At 38.9% G+C, this 24,360-nt stretch overlaps 2 protein-coding genes across 2 annotated transcripts; both read right to left on the bottom strand.

Moving 5' to 3' along the window:
* Positions 1-5,527: 5,527 nt before the first annotated feature.
* Positions 5,528-6,904, bottom strand: LOC107917184 (uncharacterized). Its single transcript, XM_016846560.2, has 2 exons — positions 6,309-6,904; positions 5,528-5,762 (listed from the first exon to the last, which is right to left on the bottom strand). The coding sequence occupies exons 1-2, from the start codon at positions 6,902-6,904 to the stop codon at positions 5,528-5,530; spliced, it is 831 nt and encodes a 276-aa protein (XP_016702049.2).
* Positions 6,905-9,349: 2,445 nt separating this feature from the next.
* LOC107917183 (uncharacterized) lies at positions 9,350-11,575 on the bottom strand. The gene is made up of 4 exons (XM_041086325.1): positions 11,517-11,575; positions 10,775-11,108; positions 9,682-10,684; positions 9,350-9,633 (listed from the first exon to the last, which is right to left on the bottom strand). The coding sequence occupies exons 1-4, from the start codon at positions 11,573-11,575 to the stop codon at positions 9,350-9,352; spliced, it is 1,680 nt and encodes a 559-aa protein (XP_040942259.1).
* Between the last annotated feature and the right edge of the window lie 12,785 nt (positions 11,576-24,360).

Raw genomic sequence — 24,360 nt, 5'->3', positions numbered from 1 at the left:
GTCACGGGTTGAAGTATAACTTGGGCTCCCAGTTAACAATGGTTATGCGGTCACAGGTTCAAATATAACTCAGGCCCCCAATTGACAGTGATTATACGGTCTCGGGTTCGAGTTTCATGCCACTAGAAGAGAACGCTTTATAAACTCAAATACGAGTTTGATAGCATAATCATAAGAGAAAACAAATGGGCTTTCCAATATAATCAACTTATTATTTTTCTCCATTTCCACCAAAGTAATATCCTTAACCACATTATTTGAAACCTGCGACAGAGTTGGGGGCAAGAAGACTGTGTCGAAAAATGTGCCCATATTATAGTAAATATGTAATAGTTTTCTATGTATTTCAATGATTAATAAATAAATAAAATAAATTTCACATTTCACTGTTATATCTTTTGTGTTTCTATCTTTCATGTTTTGCATATAGAGCAAAATTGTGATAAACAAATATTAGCTCATTGATTGTCTAAGTTCAAACTAATGATAAGTGGCATTGTAAAAATGTTTACATTGTAAAAAAGACAACTTATTTCAATAGATAATCTAAACGAGTCTGTAATACTGTAAAAGAATCAAAGTGAGCATTTGATTCAAATACTTAAATGAATTATTATGTCATCTAAAATTCCAAATAGAAAGATGACTCTATGGGTAGATGTTGGAAAACGCTGAAATCAATCCATAGTCACATTAAAGTTAGACTTTAATAAAAAGTTATTATTAAATTATTTTTCTTATATATTTTGGCACGGTTTGAAAGTTTAAATTAGTATTTAAGGTTTTATATTATTTAATTAAGTATTCGAATGTAAACTTTTGGTTCAAATTAGTACTTGAACTTAATTTTATAGTTTAATTTAGTTCAAATAAATTATTTATCGTAAGTACTAATTTAAATCAAAAAATTAAATTCAGATATCAATTTAAATCAAGATGTCAAACTCGAATTTTGAATCGTATTTATATGTATTAACCCTGTTTTTTTTACGGTACTGCTTTAAAACTTGTTGCTTCGCATGAAATTACCACATACGAGGGGCACTCCATCACATTTTTGGGCTTAGTTATTGTGTACACAAACTTAAATTTATTAAATTATTATAATTTATAAGTAAAATTTTAGCAATAAATTAATTCTCAATAAATCATGTCGAAACCGTTTTTTTTTTGAAAAACAAAAAATTTAGTTGTCGACTTTTTTTAAAAATAAAACTGGAGTCGCCACCGATCTTTTATTAAGGTGTGATCGGTTCACCTTAAAAATTATGTTGGTCTACGAATTTTGAGAAAACGAGTTCGGAAGTCTGTTACGCACGAGGAAGGGTTAGCACCCTCGTAAAGCCCAAAATCGGTACCAAATTGATTATTTGATGTTTTTGTGTCGAAAGTTAAAAAGATTTTAAAATAAGCTTGAATGATGAAATTTACAAAAGGATAACCAGTTGTTCAAGTCATGTAAAGAAATCGAGTCCCAATACGTTAGGGTACAATTCCTCATAATTCCCCAAACTTGAGTATCACTTTTATTTTATACGAAAATCTTCATTTCGAGAAAGTAACATGCCACACCCAATATGTTAGGGCACAACAAGTTAAGTTCCCAAAAATGATTTTTATACATTTTGAATAAAAAATATTCTCGGTCATTTAAGATTGACAAAGAAAATCGGAACCCAATACGTTAGGGCTCAATTTCCCTCGAAAATCCCAAACTTCCAATAATGCTTTTATTCAAAAAAACCTTTAAGTCAAGAAGATAACTTTGATGAATGGTAAAAACCAAAATATATTTTCAAAAAGGGTATGTTAAAAAAATAATGTACGATATGATACAAAACTTTAATGTAAAACACATATGAGTACATATTTACAAAATATATATACAAGTACAATATACAAGCAAATTCGAAAATACGAGTGGGCACGTACTTAGCATACAAATATAAGTGTACATATGAAAAGGGTGAGTGAAGAAATACATTCAACAAATTTATAATAATTTCCAAAAATATGCATGTATATATGTAATGACAATAAAAGAAGAGTATAAAAACATGCAGATGTGTATACATTTCAAAGAATAAGAAAAATGTATTAGCATATACATATAAAATATAGAGTTTATAAAAGTAGAAAATAAAAAAAAATGAAAGCGTATGCATATGCGTACATATTTATAAGAAAAGAACAAAATATATAAATATAATATATAAATAAACTATGAGAAAATATATATATGTGTGTGTGTGAAAATCTGTATGTATATAATATAAAGAAAATGTATGAATTATAAAATAAAAAAAATGTATATGTATTATAAAACGTATGATGTTATAAAAAAATAATAATAAAATCATGATAAAATAGTATAACATAATTTAGAAAAAAAAATAAAACAGTTTAAAAAAAAGGGTTAAACTGAACTAAAAGGGAAAAAAATGGGTAAATTCGGAGAAAAAAAAAGACCACGTTGAATGCGCGCGCAAGAGTGGAGGACCAAAAGGGAAATTATCCCCTCCTTCCAAAACGCTGCGCAACGAGGGACTAAATTGAAACAGACACCAAATATGCGGCCCAATTTAAAACAAAATAAAATTGGTTTAATTGATATGCGTTGCAAAAGGGAGGGACCAATCGCGCAAATTTCCCATCTGACGTCAGAGCGCGCGGATCCTCCCCTTCGGGTCGGGTCACCGCGCGGGTCAAGCCTGGCTAAAACGGCGCCGTTTTGATCCGTTATTTAAAACAGATTTTTACCTTAAAATTCATTTGAAATCAAATAAAAGAAAAAAAACTAAAAAAAAACCCTTCTGCTAGGGTTTTAAACCCAGGCCGCCGCAACACACCCTCGCCTCAAGCCTTGGCCTTCCGCCGGACCTCCGATTCGAGCGCGGCTGGGCTTCATCGGCGAAGCTTCGAAGGTAAACCCCTCACCCTTCTTTTGTATTATTTCAGTAAAAAAATGAAATAAAAAGAATAAAAGCCTATATTAAAAAAATAGTTCACCTTAAAAACGTAGGTGTTTCTTTCAATTTCCTTGTGTATTTCTCTGTGTATTTTCGTTATTACAATCCCGTCCCCTTTTACAGATTACAAAAGGGCCTTTTATAGCCCGAAAACAAAAGCAAAAAACGAATATAATTTGCTATATTGCTATTTTATTCTCTCTCGGACTCTTTGAGTCCGTGTTTGCAGGTATCACGGAGCGTTCGTGGAGGAGTGGCCCCGAGGCGTGCGGCGGTTGGATGCTTGCTGGCGGCGTCGGGGCAGACATGCGGCTAGGGTTTATTTTTCACTTAGGTTTTCTTTAGTTGCTGGGCTAGGGACTATTTTGGGCTGTTTTTTATGTTTGGGCCTGGGTCGATTGGGCCCTATTACAGCTGCCCCTCTTTGCTCATTGTCGTGTAACGGGAATAGAGCAAAGACTACAAGGCCCAATTGTGCCCAGTCTTATTGAGCCTCAGCTTCTTTAATGCTTCTCTTCTTTAAGTAACCTCGTTCCTTCCTACTGCATCTTCAGAGGTATAGGAACTGGTGCTCCAATCTACTCCACTGGAATGTCGGGGAGATAGGATTCATATGTTGTAGCTTCTCAAAAGAACAAAATATGCTATCTTTAATCTGCTCCACTGCAACTTCAGGGAGATAAGTCTTATAGCTTCAACTTGTTCTGCTACAATTTAAGGGTAAATCTGATGTGATCTGCTCTACTGCAACTTCAGAGAGATGAGATCTGTGATTTTAATCCACTCCGTTGCAACTTCAATGAGATAGGATTGGTTACTTTTGTCTGCTCCACTGCAACTTCAGGGAGATAAGACTTGTATCTTCGATCTACTTCACCACCAGTATGGGAAGACAAGATCTGCTTTTTTTGATTTACTTCACACCAATACATGAAGACAAGATCTGCTTTCTTCGATCGATTCCACTGCTGCCCAGGGAAATAGAATTACTGGCTTCAATGTACTCCACTATAACCTCAGGGAGGTAAAATCCACCATCTTTGATCTGCTCCACTACTGCTTAGGGAGATAAGATCTGTAATCTTCAATTTGTTCAACTGCAATGTCAGGGAAACCAGATCCGCCGTCGTAGCTTCAATTTGTTCCACTGCACCGCTAAGGAAGTAAGATCCGCCGTTGTGGCTTCAATCTTTTTAATTGCAATATCAGGGAAACCAGATCCGCTGTCGTAGCTTCAATCTGTTCCACTGCACTGCTAAGGAAGTAAGATCCACCATTGTGGCTTCAATCTTTTTAATTGCAATATCAGGGAAACCAGATCCGTTGTCGTAGCTTCAATCTATTCTGCTGCACTGCTAAAGAAGTAAGATCTGCCGTTGTGGCTTCAATCTTTTTACTTTTCAACCCGCTCCATTGTTACTCAAGGAGACAAGGCTTTATGATTTCACCGATCTGCTCTCTGTGGAACATAACCTGTATGACTCACTTTATGAGCCTAATTATGCCTAATGATCAGGATGTCATGATCAGAACGAATCAAATGCTCCTAACTAGACATGTATGAATGACATTTGAATGCTATGTCATGGGAATGATTAATGTCGAAATTGTTATTGCCTATTATTCCTGAAGGCCTCTTTTGTGACGACAACGCTTTGACAAAACTCGAAAAACTCTTAACTCGGGCTCTTTCTTCTTAGATATCTCAACACTTTTAACCCGGTAAGGTCTAAACAATTGTCCTGTTTCAGGTTCCTGTATTATTTAGAAATTTCTAGAGTAATATGAAAAACTTCCTTTGTAAAAGTTTTATTAGTCCATTAATCGTCATTCTAATGCAACATTTGTAAAAGTTTTATTAGTCCATTAATCGTCATTCTAATGCAACATGCTTGCGAAAAGATCATAACGATGGATAAAACAAAATTAGTTTGGGAGCATAGCTCGCAATGGATTGTCAATGATAGAGGAATTGTCTAGGGACATTTATATTGAAAAAGAATGAAATATTTTAACAACGAATTCAATACAAATACTATGAATAGGTGCCCCAGATATCTCTGCTTGAATTTCTCTATACAGCTTTTCGAGGACCCTTCTGAATTCAACACGTGTTTAGGAGATTCACAGTATTTGTTGATGCCCCAAGATGTCATTTATTCCTTTCTGCCGAATTAGGTACAACAAGACTACCACGTGACAATCAAAATTTGAGCCGCCCTTTTCAGGTTTTCAACTCAAATCCCCTTTGGTCTTAAGGTGCCCTTTGTGGGTTTTTACCTTAGCCTCTCCATTTTTATTTTGGAATCAAAGCGCCCTTTGCGGGTTTTCACCTTGGTTCCTTCCCCTCATCAAGTAAAGTATCTCTTGACTGAATCTAAATTTACTGGATTAGGCAAGTTTTTTCCATCCATTTCAGCCAGGAGCAAGGCTCCTCCAGAAAAGGTCTTTTTTACAACATAAGGACCCTCCCAATTCGGCATCCATTTCCCCCTAAAATCCTTTTGTAGAGAAAGAATTTTTCTCAACACCAGGTTCCCCTCGTGAAATTTTCTGGGTCAGACTTTCTTGTTGTAGGCTCGCATCATTCTTTTCTGATACATTTGACCATACTGAATAGCCTTTAGCCTATTTCCCTCTATTAAGTTCAATTGATCGTATCGAGATTGAACCCATTCCGCCTCATCCAATTGTAGCTCAGTCAAAACCCGGAGAGAAGGGATTTCAACTTCGATGGGCAAGACTGCCTCCATGCCATAAACTAAGGAGAAAGGCGTTGCCCCAGTGGAGGTCCTGATTGACGTTCGATAAGCAATGAGGGCAAACGGTAATTTCTCGTGCCAGTCCCTGTAAGTCTCAGTCATCTTTCCCACAATCCTCTTTATATTTTTATTGGCCGCTTCCACTGCACAATTCAGTTTTGGGCGATACGGCAACGAATTGTGATGTCTGATCTTGAATTGACTGCAGACTTCTACTATTGAGCTGTTGTTCAAGTTCAATGCATTGTCGGATATGATTCTTTCAGACATTCCATACCGACATATGATCTCCCTTTTCAAGAACTTACTGACTGATGACTTTGTAACGTTCGTAGACGAAGCAGCTTCTACCCATTTTGTGAAGTAGTCAATAACCACAAATATGAAACAATGCCCATTTGAAGCCTTCGGCGATATTGGCCCGATGACATCCATACCACACATGGAGAAAGGCCATGGAGAAGTCATGACATGAAGAGGTGAAGGAGGTGCATGCATTTTATCACCATAGATTTGACATTTATGGCACTTTTTGGAGTAATTGATGCAATCCCCTTCCATGGTGGACAAGTAATACCCGAATCTCATAATCTGCCTAGCCATTGTGAACCCACTGGCATGCATTTCGCAGATGCCCTCATGGACTTCGTCCAAAATTTTATTTGCTTCCACGGTGTCCACACATCTTAGCAGTACCTGATCTTTTCCCCTCCTGTACAAGATCTCCCCATCTAAGACGTAATCAGTGGCTAGTCTTCTCAGAGTTCTCTTTTCATTCTCCGTTGCCTGGCCAGGATACTCACGATTTTTTACATACCGTAGTATATCTTGATACCAAGGACTATCATCAATTTCTCCTTCTTCAATATTGTAACAATAAGCCGGGTCTTCATAGATACTCATTTGGATTGGCTTCATATCCCCATGTCCGTTCACCTTGATCATAGAGGCTAAAGTAGCTAGTGCATCAGCCATCTGGTTCTCATCTTGTGGGAGATAGCAAAAAGTGGTGTCCTCAAACTCCTTAATCAATTCGAGGACCAACTTTCGATAACTGATTAATTTGGGATCTCTCGTTTCCCATTCACCCCTGAGCTGATATATCACAAATGCTGAATCTCCATAGACCTCTAGCACTTTGATTCCTCGCTCTATAGTTGCACGAATACCCATGATGCATGCTTCATATTCTGCCATGTTGTTTGTACAATCAAAATCTAATTTGCAAGTGAAAGGATAATGATCACCATTCGGGGACACTAGGACTACCCCAATTCATTACCCACAGCATTCGAGGCTCCATCAAAGTTTAACCTCCAACCGTGTCCTTCTTGGGGATTTTCCTCAGTAGCCGCTATACACATCAGGTCTTCATTTGGGAAATCAAAACTCAACGGCTCGTAGTCCTCCAGAGCTCTACTAGCTAGAAAGTCAGCAATTGCACTCCCTTTCACAGCCTTCTGGCTCACATAAACAATATCAAATTCAGACAGTAAGATCTGCCATCGGGCCATTCTCCCATTCAAAGCAGTTGACTCTATCATATACTTTAACGGGTCTAACTTTGAGATTAGCCAAGTCATACGGTATAACATGTACTGCCTTAATCTTCGGGTTGTCCAAATCAAGGCACAACATAACTTCTCAATAGACGAATATCTCATTTCACTGTCAGTGAATTTCTTGCTGAGATAATATATCGCCCTTTCTTTTCTCCCCGTTTCATCATGTTGGCCTAGCACACACCCCATGGAATTATCAAATACTGTAAGATACAATATCAGCGGCCGATCCAGGCTAGGTGGTGACAGTACTGGAGTGCTAGACAAATATTGTTTCACCTTATTAAAAGCTTCTTCGCATTCTTCATCCCAAGTACCAGGATTATGTTTCTTCAGAAGACGAAATATAGGGTCACATTTCTCAGTCAATTGTGAAATGAACCTAGCGATGTAGTTCAGTCTTCCGAGGAAACCTCGAACTTCTTTCTGAGTGCGAGGTGGAGGTAAATCCCGTATTGCCTTGACTTTGTCTGGGTCAATCTCGATTCCCTTTTCACTGACTATGAAGCCTAGCAACTTTCCTGACCTGGCCCTAAAAGTGCACTTCGCTGGATTAAGCTTGAGCTGGAACTTTCTCAATCTTAAGAATAACTTTCTCAAGACCCGCACATGTTCGCTCTCCGTTCTAGATTTCGCGATCATATTATCAACGTAAACCTCGATTTCCCTATGCATCATGTCATGGAACAAGGCTACCATGGCTCTTTGGTATGTCGCTCCTGCATTCTTCAATCCAAACGGCATCACTTTATAACAAAACGTCCCCCATAACGTAATAAACGTAGTCTTTCTCATGTCTTCAGGATACATCTTTATCTGATTATACCCAGAAAAACCATCCATGAAGGAAAATAGTGAAAAGCCCGCAGTATTGTCTACCAATGTGTCGATGTGGGGCAATGGGAAATTATCCTTTGGACTAGCCTTGTTCAAATCCCGATAATCCACACACATTAGTACTTTTCCATCTTTCTTTGGAACTGGTACGATGTTAGCCACTCACTCAGAATACTTGACTTCTTGCAGAAATCTGGCATCAAACTGCTTTTGGACCTCCTCCTTTATCTTCAACACGATATCAGGCATCATCTTTCTGAGCTTTTGTTGCACTGGCTTGCAATCTTCTCTTATAGGGAGACGATGGACTACAATGTCGATACTCAACCCCGGCATATCCTGGTATGACCATGCAAACACGTCCTTGAACTCTCGGAGTAATTCGATGAGGTCCTGTCTTGTCCTTGCAGAGATATCTGATTCGATCTTCACCTCTTTACCCTCCTCCAAGCTCACAATTTCTCTTGATTCCCTATGAGGTAGGATTTACTTCTCGGCCCTTTCTACCATCTTCAACAAGTCAGGAGACAAACCACAGTCTTCGTCATCCTCAAAATCATGCGATCCCTCTAAACACATATTTCGTTCAAAAGGAGACTCTAAATTTGTAAGAGTGACATTCGTATCATTGATATCGTAGGACCTGTTATAAAAACAATATGGATTCAGGAATTTGTTCGGTGCAATATGGTCATGAATGAAATGCAAGTGTAGTTTAGGAAAAATTCAAAATAACTGCTCTTATGGAAAGAAAGATTTACTCCAAAAATGACTGCAAACATGAACTTTATAAAAATAACGATTTTTAGACATGAGCCTATTTCACAAAGGAATCCTTATCACTTCTAGGCTAAAAGCAATAAGGGAGTTCTGGACATTACTCTGAGGAAATCCTAAAAACTACTGGTATTTCTTCTGCAGTCCAGTTGTTTAGCGCCCTTCCCGACTCGTAAGGACGAATATCCAGCAAAGTTCTTCCTCCCGTCACTTCTTCGTACACGGCATGAATACTCTCTAACTCCGTGTTAATACTTCTGACTCCTAGAATTCCTTGATAGACGAATCCTCCCGATACAAAAGTCTTAGATAGGTGTGGAAAGGTCATGGGTTCCCATTTGACTTCATCACCTATCAAACGAGCCTTTCTTCTCTCTTGCTTCTTTTCCTGCTCTATCCTTTTCTGCCTAGCATCTGGCTTGTATCCTAAGCCGAAACGGTCCTACTTGTCTTTCAACACTGGAGCCTCAACTCGGCCCTGAAGATACTTCCCCAATCCTTTTCTCGGCAAAGCTCCCTTTCCAGCAGTCAACTGCAGACCCATCTCTGTGGTCATTGATATTCTCGGCATCGGGATCTTGTTTCCCTCACGGATGAATGTTGCATTTACAAACTCCAAGGAACGGAAAGAGCATTCGATTGCATCATCGCTCGTTTCTAGATAAGGCGCATCGTTGGTCACAGATGCAATGATATCTTCTTCAGCATCTATCGTCACAACCCTGCCTTTTGACACCAGCTTCAGTTTTTAATGTAACGATGACGGTACCGCACCTGCTGAATGAATCCATGGCTTTCCTAATAGGCAACTGTAAGAAGGCTTGATATCCATAACTAAGAAGTCCACCTCATAAATAGTTGGGTCAATTAACAAGGGAATGTCAATTCTTCCCATGACCCTCCTCTCAGTACCATCAAATGCTCGAACCACGTTCTGACATGACTTCATATGCGAACTATCCACAGGTAGCCTGTTGAGCGTGGATAGGAGCAATACATTTAATGCCGATCCATTGTCTACCAGAACCCCCGGTAATATGCACCCTTTACACCTTGCAGTAATGTGTAAAGCTCTAGTAGATCCCATACCCCCAGGTGGTATTTCGTCATCGCTGAAAGAAATGAAGTTATCAGCGCTTATATTGCCGACCAGTCGATCCAACTTGTTAATAGAGATATCGTCGGCCACATAAGTTTCATTTAGCACCTTCAGTAGTGCATTCCGATGTCCCTCCGAGTTCAGGAGTAAAGCTAGCACAGATATGCGAGCTGGTTGTTTGTGCAGTTGTTCCACAACGCTATACTCGCTATGCTTTATGAACTTCAAGAACTCTCTAGCTTCCTCCTCTTTGATTGGTTCATTGACCAACAATTCGGGTTCAACCACATTCTTCTTCTTTTCAACTGAAGTTTCTCCTCCTATTGGCTCTACTCGTGCTTTCATCTGTTCGTAGTGCCTTCCTTTATCCTGTTCCTCTTTATTGATTACATCCTCCTTCCCCGGGATTGTCACATTACAATCGTAATTCCAAGGAACCCTCCTGTTATCCTTATATGCAAACACAATCGGTTTTTGAATGATTACTTTTGGTGTTATTCGTGCCCCAATCTCACTGTTCTGAGGTCGCGAGATAATGACCACAGGACGGTTAGCATTCGGGACTCCCAATGCCAACTCTGATGCGCATACATAACTCTCCTCTTGAACTCCTTCACAGAATTCCACCTCCCTATTATCCATCATACCTTGTATCAGGGCTCTGAACCCCATACACTCCTGGATTTCATGCCCCACTTCATGATGGAACTCACAGTAGTTCTCCCTCTTTGCACAACTTTCTTCTCAGACGATTAGTCCCCTTTTCACCATCTCCTTCCAGACCCATCTCAAAGGAGTTTTTACATCCGTAATGTCTGCCTTGATTCTTCTCTCTTCACCCACCATATTTACCCCACCATCAGTGTGATTCGGTAATGGGTTTTCTACCTTGGTCGAGTCATCAAACTTAACGACACCCATACCAATGAGCTTTTCAACCAACTTCTTAAAAGTCGTACAGTTTTCTATAGAATGCCCTGTTAGTCCCGCATGATAGTCGCACTGTGCATTCGCATCATACCATTTGGGATACGGGGGTTGCAAGGGCTTCAGATAGAAAGGGGAAACTACGTGTGCGTCGAATGAATTTCGGTATAGTTCCCTGTACAACATAAGAATTGGTGTGAATTGGGGCCTCTCAGTATTTTGCCTTGTACCGACCTCCTATCTCGACGAGCTTTGCTGATTGGCAGCCACCTTTCCTGGCTGACTCACTGTTATTGACTTTGAGTAACCCTTGTTGTACATGCCAACGTTGTTCACCTCGTTTTCGTTCCTCTTCGAGGCCGATCTTCTGTTACTCTCTCCCGTATCAATCTTTCCACTCCTGATGGCGTTCTCAATCATCTCACCATTCATGACTATGTCAGGAAAGCTTTTTGTGGCACTTCCTAACATATGTGTAATGAACGGTGCCTTCAGGGTGTTAATGAACAACATGGTCATTTCCTTTTCCAAGAGCGGTGGCTGAACCTGGACCGCAACCTCCCTCCATCTCTATGTGTACTACCTGAAGCTTTCACTCGGCTTTTTCTCCATGTTTTGAAGGGTGATTCTATCAGGAGCCATGTCTGTCACATGACTATATTGTTTCATGAACGATTGTGCCAGGTCCCTCCATGAACCAATCGTGGCACGACTCAACTGATTGTACCATTTGGATGCTGCCCCTACAAGGCTGTCTTGGAAACAGTGTATCAGGAGTTGGTCGTTGTTAACATATCTCGCCATTCGTCTGTAGAACATGGTGATGTGAGCTTCTGGGCAGCTTGTCCCATTGTACTTTTCGAATTCAGGCATCTTAAACTTATGAGGGAGTACTAAATCTGGCACTAAACTCAGCTCTTTTGCGTCAATCTCGACAATTCTCAGTGACCTCCATCGCCTTGAACTTCTCCTCGAGCCACTTGTATCTTTCCTCTAACTGTCTTGGTAACTCCTCCTTCACTCTTTCCTTCTCAACCACTTCATCAAAGTCAGGAATGACAGGGTTAATAGGATTATTTTCGGGATTAGAATCCGGCCCAGTTTGGAGGTTCGAAATACCAGCCCGAAGTTGCTGAGGCATGATAGTGACAGTAGATTTGCGCGGGTACTCAGCTTGGGCTCGCATATGTGGAGGGGTGAAACCTGGAGGGTAGAAAATTTCATCATCAGTTCCTTCATCGACATTTGCCATGGGGCCCTTTCCTTTATTACCTCTCTTAGTTATCAGTTGGGTTAACTTTGCCATTATATCCTCTTGGGATTCTCGCATCTTCTCAGACATCTCTTGTTTCATCTTGTCTAACCGCTCCTGCATTTGTAGCTGAAGCCAGTCTTGCATCTCCTTCTGGTACTGTTCGAGCTTTTCTAATCTCTGATCCATATCTTTTGTCTTTGCTCGAGTGTCGTATCGGTGTCGGGTTGGTTGGTTGGTTTCCAGGTTAACTGAGCAATGATTTTAACTTATTAGGATTTAATAAAGGTCTTTAATGCATATAATGTGATGCTAATGCATATGATGCGATGCATGAGGTGAATGCAAAAAAGGCGTTAATTATAATTCAATTCCACTCAGAAAACTTTACTAGAGAAAAAATTTCTTTACATAAAATAGCTATAAATAAGGCCTTGCCCTAATACTTAGCACTTTAATCTCCCTAAGTAATGATGCCAACTTCTGCCCCTGATCTGATTCCGATTCGTACTTCACACTTAGTATATCAGCCTGTATTGCCAAAGTTTGCAGGTGCTCAGCTACCCCTTGAATCTGAGCCACAGCTTCTCCCATAATGTGATCCCTTCTTGCAACTTGATCCTAGAGATAGTGAAGCTGTTCACTTTGATGATCTTCGTTTGCTTCCAGATGCTCAATCCTGGCTTCATAGTTCTGCGACGCTGTCTCTAATTCCCCTATAGTTTTCTTCATTTGCTCGATCCTGCTTAAACTTGCTTGCAGTTCTGCCACTGAATTTCGATTTCGGTATTGATAAAAAATCTTCTCAAGTTCAGCCACTCTAGCCTTTAGTTTATCTCTTTCATTCTGGCTTTCTGACAAACTCCTCTCAAATGACTTATTTTCCTTTTGAGCCTCCTGAAATCTCTTTTCCCCCTATCAGCCTTGGCCTTTTCTTCTTGAATCTCTTGACGCCACTGCTCTGAGGTTTTTCCCAACCCAGCAGTTCTCACTGACAAACGTAATCTCTTATAATCTGTCTTCAAGCTGTTCAGGTCTTCCTCGACTTTGCGCTTCCCTTTTCTCAGACCTTCAGTTTCCAGTTTCTGAGCATCTATGTCCAGCCTTAAATTCATCTTCTCCTCTTCCATTTGCTCTATCTTCTTCTCAAGCTTAGAATTTTTTCTTTCAAAATCTTTCTTTATAATTTCTAGCTCAGAAGGGACCATATGTACATGCTTTTCCACAAATTGACTGTCTCCTTGACCTGGTACAGGTATGTTATCATTGATCCTTCTATTAAGCCACTCGATATATTCAGGCGTCGTTGATGAACTTACTGCCAACCTCTTCAATCGGCGAGTCTGCCTCTAAGCATTAGTCATTTCTTGTATCCTCTTCTTGTAACCATCACACTTATACGAGAATTCACACTGAGCTAATCCATGGGTTGTTGGTACGAACTGCCTTGACCTATACTGTCTCAGTACCAATAACGGTGCATAGCCAATAGCCCCCCAAATCCCAAGTAAAGGGACCCAGTCAAAATCTCCACACCTATATAAGATCTCATCTGACAGCATCCAAGGAGCTCTCCATTCAATATCCCCCTCTTGAAGATTCTGAAGAGTTTCCATCCATTTTTCCTTTGAGATACCATCCTGCCTGGGTAATGCCACTATTTCCTTCAAAGGCAAATAATTTTCAGAAAAAACCCGATAGGAAACCTTATCCACCTTCCAAAAGTGACTGTGAAACCATGCTAAAAGGAGCTGCGTGCATCCGATGAATCTACCCTCACCTACTCTTCGACATTCATTCAAAGATCTGAAGGTTTCTGCCAGAATTGCTGGAACCGGTGTAACCCCCTTGTCAAGACGGTCAAAAAGGTCAGTGACTGCTTCATCAACATGTCCCAAAGCTTTAGGAAAGACAATCAAACCGTAAATACCCAAGGTAAAGACATCAACCCTCTTCCTCGTATCCAGGTGCGCTAGAATTAAACCTTTCAGGTTCCTCCAAGGAATGCACTTACTATCTCCCTTTTGTTTGATTCGTGCTGCGACCCATTGCTCACTCATCCCCGTAATATTCATCAATTTCTTCAAAAAAGTTGGAACATTAGCAGCTCTTGAATAGGCTTTGTCCACTTGAATTTTTGAACAACGAAGCAATGTCGTGTATTCCTCGACCGTAGGCACTAAGTCAACTTTTCCAAGGGTAAAGCAACTATAAGCAGGATTCCAAAATTGGGCTAAGGCACGAAATAAGTGCTTATCCACCTTTAAGTCGAACAAGTAAGGTAGATCTCCATAGCTAGAGTAGAAAAGCTGCTTAATCTCATTATTCCACCGGTCCCAAATTTCCTTTAATTCCTGTAAGTTATTCTAAGTCACGCTAACACGAGTGAAGTCCCATAACTCCGACACATATCCCTCGGCCAAACTATCGCCTTTCTCCTGCTGTATTGTCTCAGACCAAGTTTGGATAGCCGTATTATCTTCCACCTTATCAAGAAACCCTTTTTCCATGATAAGCTTTCTATCTAGCAACCGAATATGAACTAATGCCCTTTTAGGATGAAATGCTGTGCAATCATGATGTCATGAAATCAAAACAAAAGAAACCCAAGTCAGTATCACATATAGAGATCTAATCCAATACAAACATAAAATAGCAAGAAACACTTAATCAGGAATCCACTAGGGTTTTGGGATAGTTCTACCTAGGTCAAGTTCCTAAAGCTCACTATATGAGGCTTGGTTTCTAGAGTAAGGGTACCCGAACTAGCAGATTCCTCGATCCTCACCCATTATAGGCTCATGTGGATCGAGTTCGATTCAGGGGGACACATTTCCCTATGGCTGTACGGAGATGAAAATCTCACGAAGACATAGGTACGGATGTCTCCCGGAAGCAGTCCACTACCCTGCACAGAGGTGAAAACCTCACGAAGGACTAGTTTCTCGCTCTCACTTAAAGGGTAAAATGCAAAATGCAAATGCAAAGTTGCCAACATCAAAATGAAAGAACGATGAATGCGAAGGGAACTCGTGAATTTTTAAAACTTTTGATTTTCGACACAAAGACAAACATAATCAGTTTATGGCTCGACTCTCAAGGTCCCCAGCGGAGTCGCCAAGCTGTCGAAACCGTTTTTTTTGAAAAACAAAAAATTTAGTTGTCGACTTTTTTTTAAAATAAAACTGGAGTCGCCACCGATCCTTTGTTAAGGTGTGATCGGCTCACCTTAAAAATTATGTTGGTCTACGAATTTTGAGAAAACGAGTTCGGAAGTCTGTTACGCACGAGGAATGGTTAGCACCCTCATAATGCCCAAAATCGGTACCAAATTGATTATTTGATGTTTTTGTGTCGAAAGTTAAAAAGATTTTAAAATAAGCTTGAATGATGAAATTTGCAAAAGGATAACCAATTGTTCAAGTCATGTAAAGAAATCGAGTCCCAATACGTTAGGGTACAATTCCTCATAATTCCCCAAACTTGAGTATCACTTTTATTTTATACGAAAATCTTCATTTCGAGAAAGTAACATGCCACACCCAATACGTTAGGGCACAACAAGTTAAGTTCCCAAAAATGATTTTTATGCATTTTGAATAAAAAATATTCTCGGTCATTTAAGATTGATAAAGAAAATCGGAACCCAATGCGTTAAGGCTCAATTTCCCTCGAAAATCTCAAACTTCCAATAATGCTTTTATTCAAAAAAGCCTTTAAGTCAAGAAGATAACTTTGATGAATGGTAAAAACCAAAATATATTTTCAAAAAGGGTATGTTAAAAAAATAATGTACGATATGATACAAAACTTTAATGTAAAACACATATGAGTACATATTTACAAAATATATATACAAGTACAATATACAAGCAAATTCGAAAATACGAGTGGGCACATACTTAGCATACAAATATAAGTGTACATATGAAAAGGGTGAGTGAAGAAATACATACAACAAATTTATAATAATTTCCAAAAATATGCATGTATATATGTAATGACAATAAAAGAAGAGTATAAAAACATGCAGATGTGTATACATTTTCAAAGAATAGGAAAAATGTATTAGCATATACATATAAAATATAGAGTTTATAAAAGTAGAAAATAAAAAAAAATGAAAGCGTATGCATATGCGTACATATTTATAAGAAAAGAACAAAATATATAAATAAACTATGAGAAAATATATATATGTGTTTGCGAAAATCTGTATGTATATAATATAAAGAAAATGTATGAATTATAAAATAAAAAAATGTATATGTACTATAAAACGTATGTATGTTATAAAAATAATAATAATAAAATCATGATAAAATAGTATAACATAATTTAGAAAAAAAATAAAACAGTTTAAAAAAAGGGTTAAACTGAACTAAAAGGGAAAAAAATGGGTAAATTCGGAGGAAAAAAAAGACCACGTTGAATGCGCGCGCAAGAGTGGAGGACCAAAAGGGAAATTATCCCCTCATTCCAAAACGCTGCGCAACGAGGGACTAAATTGAAACAGACACCAAATATGCGGCCCAATTTAAAACAAAATAAAACTGGTTTAATTGATATGCGTTGCAAAAGGGAGGGACCAATCGCGCAAATTTCCCATCTGACGTCAGAGCGCGCGGATCCTCCCCTTCGGGTCGGGTCACCGCGCGGGTCAAGCCTGGCTAAAACGGCACCGTTTTGATCCGTTATTTAAAACATATTTTTACCTTAAAAATAATTTGAAATCAAATAAAAGAAAAAAAACTAAAAAAAACCCCTCTGCTAGGGTTTTAAACCCAGGCCGCCGCAACACACCCTCGCCTCAAGCCTTGGCCCTCCGCCGGACCTCCGATTCGAGCGCGGCTGGGCTTCATCGGCGAAGCTTCGAAGGTAAACCCCTCACCCTTCTTTTGTATTATTTCTTTAAAAAAATGAAATAAAAAGAATAAAAGCCTATATTAAAAAAATAGTTCACCTTAAAAACGTAGGTGTTTCTTTCAAATTCCTTGTGTATTTCTCTGTGTATTTTCGTTAATACAATCCCGTCCCCTTTTACAGATTACAGAAGGGCCTTTTATAGCCCGAAAACAAAAGCAAAAAACGAATATAATTTGCTATATTGCTATTTTATTCTCTCTCGGACTCTTTGAGTCCGTGTTTGCAGGTATCAGGGAGCGTTCGTGGAGGAGTGGCCCCGAGGCGTGCGGTGGTTGGATGCTTGCTGGCGGCGTCGGGGCAGACATGCGGCTAGGGTTTATTTTTCACTTAGGTTTTCTTTAGTTGCTGGGCTAGGGACTATTTTGGGCTGTTTTTTATGTTTGGGCCTGGGTCGATTGGGCCCTATTACAAATCAAATACATCTTTTCATAGCAAATTAAAAAAAAGTCTATTGTCCTAATGGTGGGTTTTTTACTAAAATATTATAAAAGAAAATAAAAATAACCAAAATATTATATATTTTCTATTTACCAAAATATACTAAAAAAACAAAAAATAGAAAAAAAAAGCTGCAGCCGATTTGACAATACCCTAGAGGAGGGTATCTGATTGGCGGCACCAAAGGTGCCTAACTGATAGGCGGCACCAAAGGTGCCATTCCCATGGGCGGCACTAGTCATGTTATAAACACCAGCTCTGTCCAGCTGAAGCAGAAAAATAAGAAGAGAAAGAAGAGTTGTTGTGGAAAAAGAGAGAAAAAGAGAGAGAGAAGAGAAAAAAAGGTATTTTTTTAAAAATAATTGATTATCTTGTTGTTATTTTTTGTATAATTTTTATTATTTTTTGTTTTAGTTTAGTTATTAAGATTAATAAAACTCAAATTGATAGTTTTAGTTAGTATTATTATTATTAGTTTTTAGGGTTTAAATGTTACTTAGTATTATTGTTAGTAAAAAACTAGTATTATTATTATTATGGTTAGTTATTACTTTAAAAAATTTCATAATTTCTAATTTTATATTTTTACTTTATTTTAGTGCATTATGTTTGAAATTTATTAAATATACCATTTTTTCGGATTTTATTACTTTCCGTGAATATACAATTTCCGTTTTTTTCTTTTCGTATTTTATTTTTTATTAAATATATTTTTTTATCATTTTATTTTTAATGCTATTTTTCTAAAAAAACTAATTACAACATTCTAAATAAATTTCATAAAAAAAATTCCTAATCGACACCAGTGAATTGCCTGACAGGTTTAGGATCCAATTTGGGGAATGATTTAACTAATCCTGTTGCTAATCTAGCCGAAATAAAGAATATGAGGGTAGAGTACCCAGATACTATAAATGCCCCAAGGAAGAATGGGAATAAAAGGTATAATGTAGGTGGATATAACAAGGGCCACTCAAAACCAATCACTATGGGCAGGCCAAAGACGGAGACCACCAGCTATCAGAGCCCTTTAAAGCAAGAATCTGGAGTGAAACCAGGTACTGAGAAGCTCCAGTTCACACCAATTCCGATGTCATATAAGGAGTGGTATCAAAGCTTGTTCGATGCGCATGTTGTTGCTCCTCGTTACTTAACCCCTTTACAACCTCCTTATCCCAAATGGTACGATATGAACGCGCAATGTGATTATCATGCGGGAATTTTAGGGCACTCAGTAGAGAATTGCATTGCCTTTAAAAAACTGACTGAAAGGCTTATCAGTATGGGCGTTGTTAAATTTGATGATTCATCTAGTGCAGAAAATACAATGTCCAATCATATTAATGACGAGGTGAATGAGGTGTACGAAGAAGTGTTGGGAAATGTTCACATCAACGACGTGTCTAAAGACACAATTGGGAAGGGACCTTGTTAGATGTCAGCCCTTATGAATTCTGGAGTGTTCTAAACAATTAGCTTGTGGAAGAAATCCCTGTAGTTATCAAGGCTTATTTAGAGTAATGTTCAGAACATTTTTGTTGTTTCTAGCCTAAAGCAATAGAAATTCCTTTGTGAAATAGGCTAATGTCTGAACGTCATTATTCTAATAAAATACATCTTTGCATTCCTTTTTGAGCCAATATTCTTTCATTTTTTTAAATAATTATTTCTGATTATTTCATTCTTTTAGATTTTCTTCCACATCATTCATTCATAATCATATTGTATAAATAATTATTCATAAATTTATACTTTCTTTTGTATATTCTTTGGTACTTATTATGAGTCTCTAGATATCAATGACGTGAATGACTCTGCTACAGACCCATATTTTCCTTTTAAGCGAGGTATGTGTTCAGAGGGATCTCAGGGCTTTGAAAATGACAAAGATTGTAGTTTATCTCCTAACTTGTTAAGGATGGTTGAATAAGAGGATAGACAGATCCTACCTCACAAAGAATCATTAGAAATTGTGAGCGTGGTAAAGATTAGAATTGACCTGACTGCAGAGACGAAGCAACACCTTATTAAGTGACCTCTAGGGTTCAAAGATGTCTTCGTATGATCATACCAGGATATGCCCCGGGTTAAACGCCAATAATGAAATCTGCACAATAGCACGATGTTAGAAATTTACAGTATGAACGATGTAATTCTTTGCCGGGGCAATACCTTTCTCGTAGAGTCAGCATAGCTTTGCCCATTTGAAGTCGAATTTTTACCTCTTCAAGTTGTTGTTGGGTCCATCCTGATTAAAGAGGAAGATCCAAAGTTTTTTGTCGTAGTTGCGCCCCAAAAGGCTCAGATCAAAAAAGGGAAGAAAAAAAGAAAAATCAAAATCAAAGTCAAAATGAAAATGAAAAAAAAATCAAAAATCAAAATAAAAAAAAGAAGAAAGAAGAAAAAATCAAAATCAAGATCAAAATGAAAATGAGAAAAAGAAAGAAGAATGAAAAAAAGAGAAATCTAGATGAAAAAATTAGAATGAAAAAGAAAAGAAAAAGAAAAGGAGAGGCCAAAGCGAAAACCCGCAAAGGGCGCTTTGTGACCAAATGAGGTTTTGAGTTGAAAACCCGAAAAGGGCGACTCAAATTTCGAGCACAATGAGGCATGGACATCACCATTATCGAAGACTTCTAATGGGCATTGCTTCATTTTGAGAGGCTACTTCATGAGCCAAAGTCATCGTATAATTATATAGAATTTCAGAGAAGAGGGTATTGGAGAATGCATTGAGCTTAAACAATAGCACGATCGCTGAGGTCTCAAATTAACTCAGAAGAGGACACCACGATTCGTCACTGAATTGCCTAGAGTTGAACATCGAAAATTGAAGGAAAATGACTGAGACTTACAAGGATTGGCATGAGAAATTACTATTTGCCTTCCTTGCTTGTCGAACATCTGTATCGGGGCAATACCTTTCTCTTTGGTTTGCGGGGTTTAGGTAGTTTTACCTATAGAAATCCTTTCTCTCCGGGTATTAGTTGAGCTAGAATTGGATAAAGCAGAATGGATCCAATCGCGATGCGATCAGTTGAACCTAGGAAAAAGGTTAAAAGCTATTCTTCAGGGTCAGATGTACCAGAAACAAATGATACGAGCCCATAATGAACAGTGTCATCTCAGAGAATTCCACGAGAGGGTTGGATGTCGAAAAAGATCATTCCTCTCCAAAAGGATTCCAAGGGGAAATGAATGTCAAACCAAGAATGTCCCTACGTTGTAAAGAAGACATTCTTCAGAAGAGCACTGATCCTGAGTGAGATTGCTAGTCCTATAAACTCGGATCCAGTCAAGAAATACTTCGTTTAAAGAAGGAGAAAGGACCAAGGTGAAAACCCGCAAAGGGCACTCTGAGTCAAAAAAAAAAGAAAAGAAAAATGAGAACGAAAAATGAAAAATGAAAAATGAAAATGAAAAATGGAGAGGCTAAGGGGAAAACCTGGAAAGGGCGCCTTAGGCCAAAGGGGATTTGAGTTGAAAACCCGAAAAGGGCGGCTCAAATATTTGTTCAGAATAGGGCATGAGGCGATCAGAGTGATTCGAATTTTGATCATATTGGGGCATGTCAACAGGAAGGGGTATGCGACATCTTGGGGCATCGACAAAGTACTATAGATCTCCTAAACTCATGTTAAACTCAAAATGGTCTTCAGAAGGTTTGTACAGAGAAGTTCAAGCTGCGATATCTGAGGCACCTAATTCTCATATTATTTGTTGTTCTTGGAATACCTTTTTTCTTTTCCAAGATATACATTCCCAATCAATTTCTTTGTCATCCTTCTTTACTATTTTTTGGATAACTTGTTCTTTCGAGCTATGCTCAGAATCAACTTTATTCTTATCCATTGTTATGACCCTTTTTGCAAGCATGTTGCATTGGAATAATGATTAATGGACTAATAAAACTTTCACAAAGGAAGTTTTGCATATTACTCTGAAAAGTTTCTAAATAATATAGGAACCTGAAACAGGACAATTGTTTAGAGCACCAAATTTAGGAGTTAGAAATTTGAGAAGGAAGAGTTTAAATTTAGACTTTCTCTTTGGATTATGTTGTCAAGTGCATTGATTGAACAAAATGACAAGATGTAATGTTAATGACAAAGCTTAAATAAATGATCAAGTAATGATCATCAGGTAATAGGAAGAGGTTACCTCGGAGAAGAGAGCCTTCATTAGTGCATGAGTGCTTGGTACGACACTCTGAGAATGGTATAAGAAACTAGAACGATTCAGATCCTGAATTGTGACAAAAGAAGACAGAGGAAAAGCCACATATTTATACCCTTGTATTATAGCGGGAGAATGATGGTACAAATTTTGGCGTCCCAGTGGATATAACTTTGAGGTTTATAGTGGGGGCAGCCTGGCTAAATGTTTCTTCAGAAAATGCCAGTCGTGAATGAAGGTGTTATAGCACTTCGATGACAAAGCCTTAATAAACTTCGAGTAATGATAACCTAAGCGAGATCATTCACGAAAAATAAAATTCTGCATTCATGCAAACACCATTCACACATGTCTAATTAGGAGCATTTAATTCATTTTGATCATGCCATCCTAATCATTAGGCATAATTAGGTTCATTATACAGGTAGTGTTCCCTAGGGAATAGACCGAAGAATATCAGATCTTATCTCCTTGAAATTACAGCGGAGCAAATTGAAGCTGGTAATCCTATCTCCCTGAGATTACAATGGAGTAGATTAAAATAAAGAATCTTATATCTCTGAAGTTACAGTAGAGTAGATCGTATCAGATCTTATCTCCCTGAGATTACAGCGGAGCAGATCCAAGACACTATCCTATCTCTCTGAAGTTACAGTGGAGAGGATTAAAATAAAGGATCCCATCTCTCTGAAGTTACAGTAGAGTAGATCGCATCAGGTCTTATCTCTCTGAGGTTACAGTGGAGTAGACCGAAGAATTTCAGATTTTATCTCCCTAAGGTTACAGTGGAGCAGATTGAAGCCAGAGATTTTATCTCTCTGAGATTACAGCGGAGCAGATCCAAGACACTATCCTATCTCCTTGAAGTTACAGTGGAGCGGATTAAAATAAAGGATCTCATCTCTCTGAAGTTACAGTAGAGTAGATCGCATCAAGTCTTATCTCCCTGAGGTTACAGTGGAGTAGACCAAAGAATTTCGGATTTTATCTCTCTGAGGTTATAGTGGAGTAGATTGAAGCCAGAGATCTTATCTCCCTAAGATTACAGCGGAGCAGATCCAAGACACTATCCTGTCTCCCTGAAGTTACAGTGGAGCGGATTAAAATAAAGTATCTCATCTCTCTGAAGTTACAGTAGAGTAGATCGTATCAGGTCTTATCTCCCTGAGGTTACAGTGGAGTAGACCGAAGAATTTCAGATCTTATCTCCCCGAGGTTATAGTGGAGCTGGTTAAAGATAACAGATCTTGCCTTCCTGCGTTAACAGCGAAGCAGACCAAAACCAAACCTTGCCTCTCTCGGTTTTAGTGGAGCTGGTTAAAGAGAGCAGATCTTGCCTTCCTGCATTAACAGCGAAGCAGATCGAAAACGAAACCTTTCCTCCATCGGTTGCAGTGGAACTGGTTAAAGATAGCAGATCTTGCCTTCCTACGTTAACAGTGAAGCAAATCGAAAACGAAGCCTTGCCTCCATCGGTTGCAGTGGAGCTGGTTAAAGATAACAGATCTTGCCTTCCTGCGTTAACAGCGAAGCAGACTAAAAACAAACCTTGCCTCTCTCGGTTTTAGTGGAGCTGGTTGAAGACAACAGATCTTGCCTTCCTGCCTTGACAGTGAAGCAGATCGAAAACAAAGCCTTGTCTCCATCGGTTGCAGTGGAGCTGGTTAAAGATAACAGATCTTGCCTTCCTGCGTTAACAGCGAAGCAGACCAAAAACAAACCTTGTCTCTCTCGGTTTTAGTGGAGCTGGTTGAAGACAACAGATTTTGCCTTCCTGCTTTGACAACGAAGCTGATCAAAAACGAAGCCTTGCCTCTGTCGATTGCAGTGGAGCTGGTTAAAGATAGCAGATCTTGCCTTCCTGCGTTGACAGCGAAGCAGATCGAAAACAAAATCTTGCCTCCATCAGTTGCAGTGGAGCTGGTTGAAGATAACAGATTTTGCCTTTCTACATTAACAGCGAAGCAGATCGAAAACAAAGCCTTGCCTCCATCGGTTGCAGTGGAGCTGGTTAAAGATAACAGATCTTGCCTTCCTGCGTTAACAGTGAAGCAGACCAAAAACAAACCTTGCCTCTCTCGGTTTTAGTGGAGTTGGTTGAAGACAACAGATCTTGCCTTCCTGCCTTGACAGCGAAGCAGATCGAAGACACAAACCTTGCCTCTCTCGGTTGTAGCGGAGCTAGTTGAAGACAACAGATCTTGCCTTCCTGCATTGACAGTGAAGTAGATCGAAGACACAAACCTTGCCTCTCTCGGTTGTAGCGGAACTGGTTGAAGACAACAGATCTTGTCTTTCTATATTTGGCAGCGGAGGAGATCGAAGATAGCAGATCTTGTCTTCCTGTATTTGGCAGCGGAAGAGATCGAAGATAGCAGATCTTGTCTTCCTGTATTTGGCAGCGGAAGAGATCGAAGATAGCAGATCTTGTCTTCCTGTACCGGTAGTAAAGCAAATTGAAAACACTAGATCTTGTCTCCCTGTACCGGTAGCGAAGCAGATCGAAGTCACTAACCTTATCCCCTTGAAGTTCCAGTGGGGCAAGTTGAAGATACAAGTCTTATCTCCCTGACGTTGCAGTGGAGCAAACTAAAACCAATCTCGTCCCCCTGAAGTTGCTGCGAAGAAGATTGAA

This window comes from Gossypium hirsutum, chromosome D01 (genome assembly GCF_007990345.1).
Source record: "Gossypium hirsutum isolate 1008001.06 chromosome D01, Gossypium_hirsutum_v2.1, whole genome shotgun sequence".
Classification (NCBI taxonomy): Eukaryota; Viridiplantae; Streptophyta; class Magnoliopsida; order Malvales; family Malvaceae; genus Gossypium; species Gossypium hirsutum.
Note: the sequence above shows the minus strand (reverse complement) of the source record. Positions and strands in the feature narration are given on the sequence as shown.

Bases quoted from the DNA above. Each gene is read 5' to 3' on its own strand.
- LOC107917184 (XM_016846560.2), bottom strand. From the start codon at position 6,904: ATGGGTATTCGTGCAACTATAGAGCGAGGAATCAAAGTGCTAGAGGTC. The intron at 5,763-6,308 runs GTATTACTTGTC...AACGTCAATCAG, and splicing joins AGGCAGATTATGAGATTCGG to GACCTCCACTGGGGCAACGC.
- LOC107917183 (XM_041086325.1), bottom strand. From the start codon at position 11,575: ATGGCTCCTGATAGAATCACCCTTCAAAACATGGAGAAAAAGCCGAGT. The intron at 10,685-10,774 runs GTGAAAAGGGGA...CATGAAATCCAG, and splicing joins GATGGGTCTGGAAGGAGATG to GAGTGTATGGGGTTCAGAGC. The intron at 9,634-9,681 runs GTGCGGTACCGT...TGGTGTCAAAAG, and splicing joins GCCATGGATTCATTCAGCAG to GCAGGGTTGTGACGATAGAT.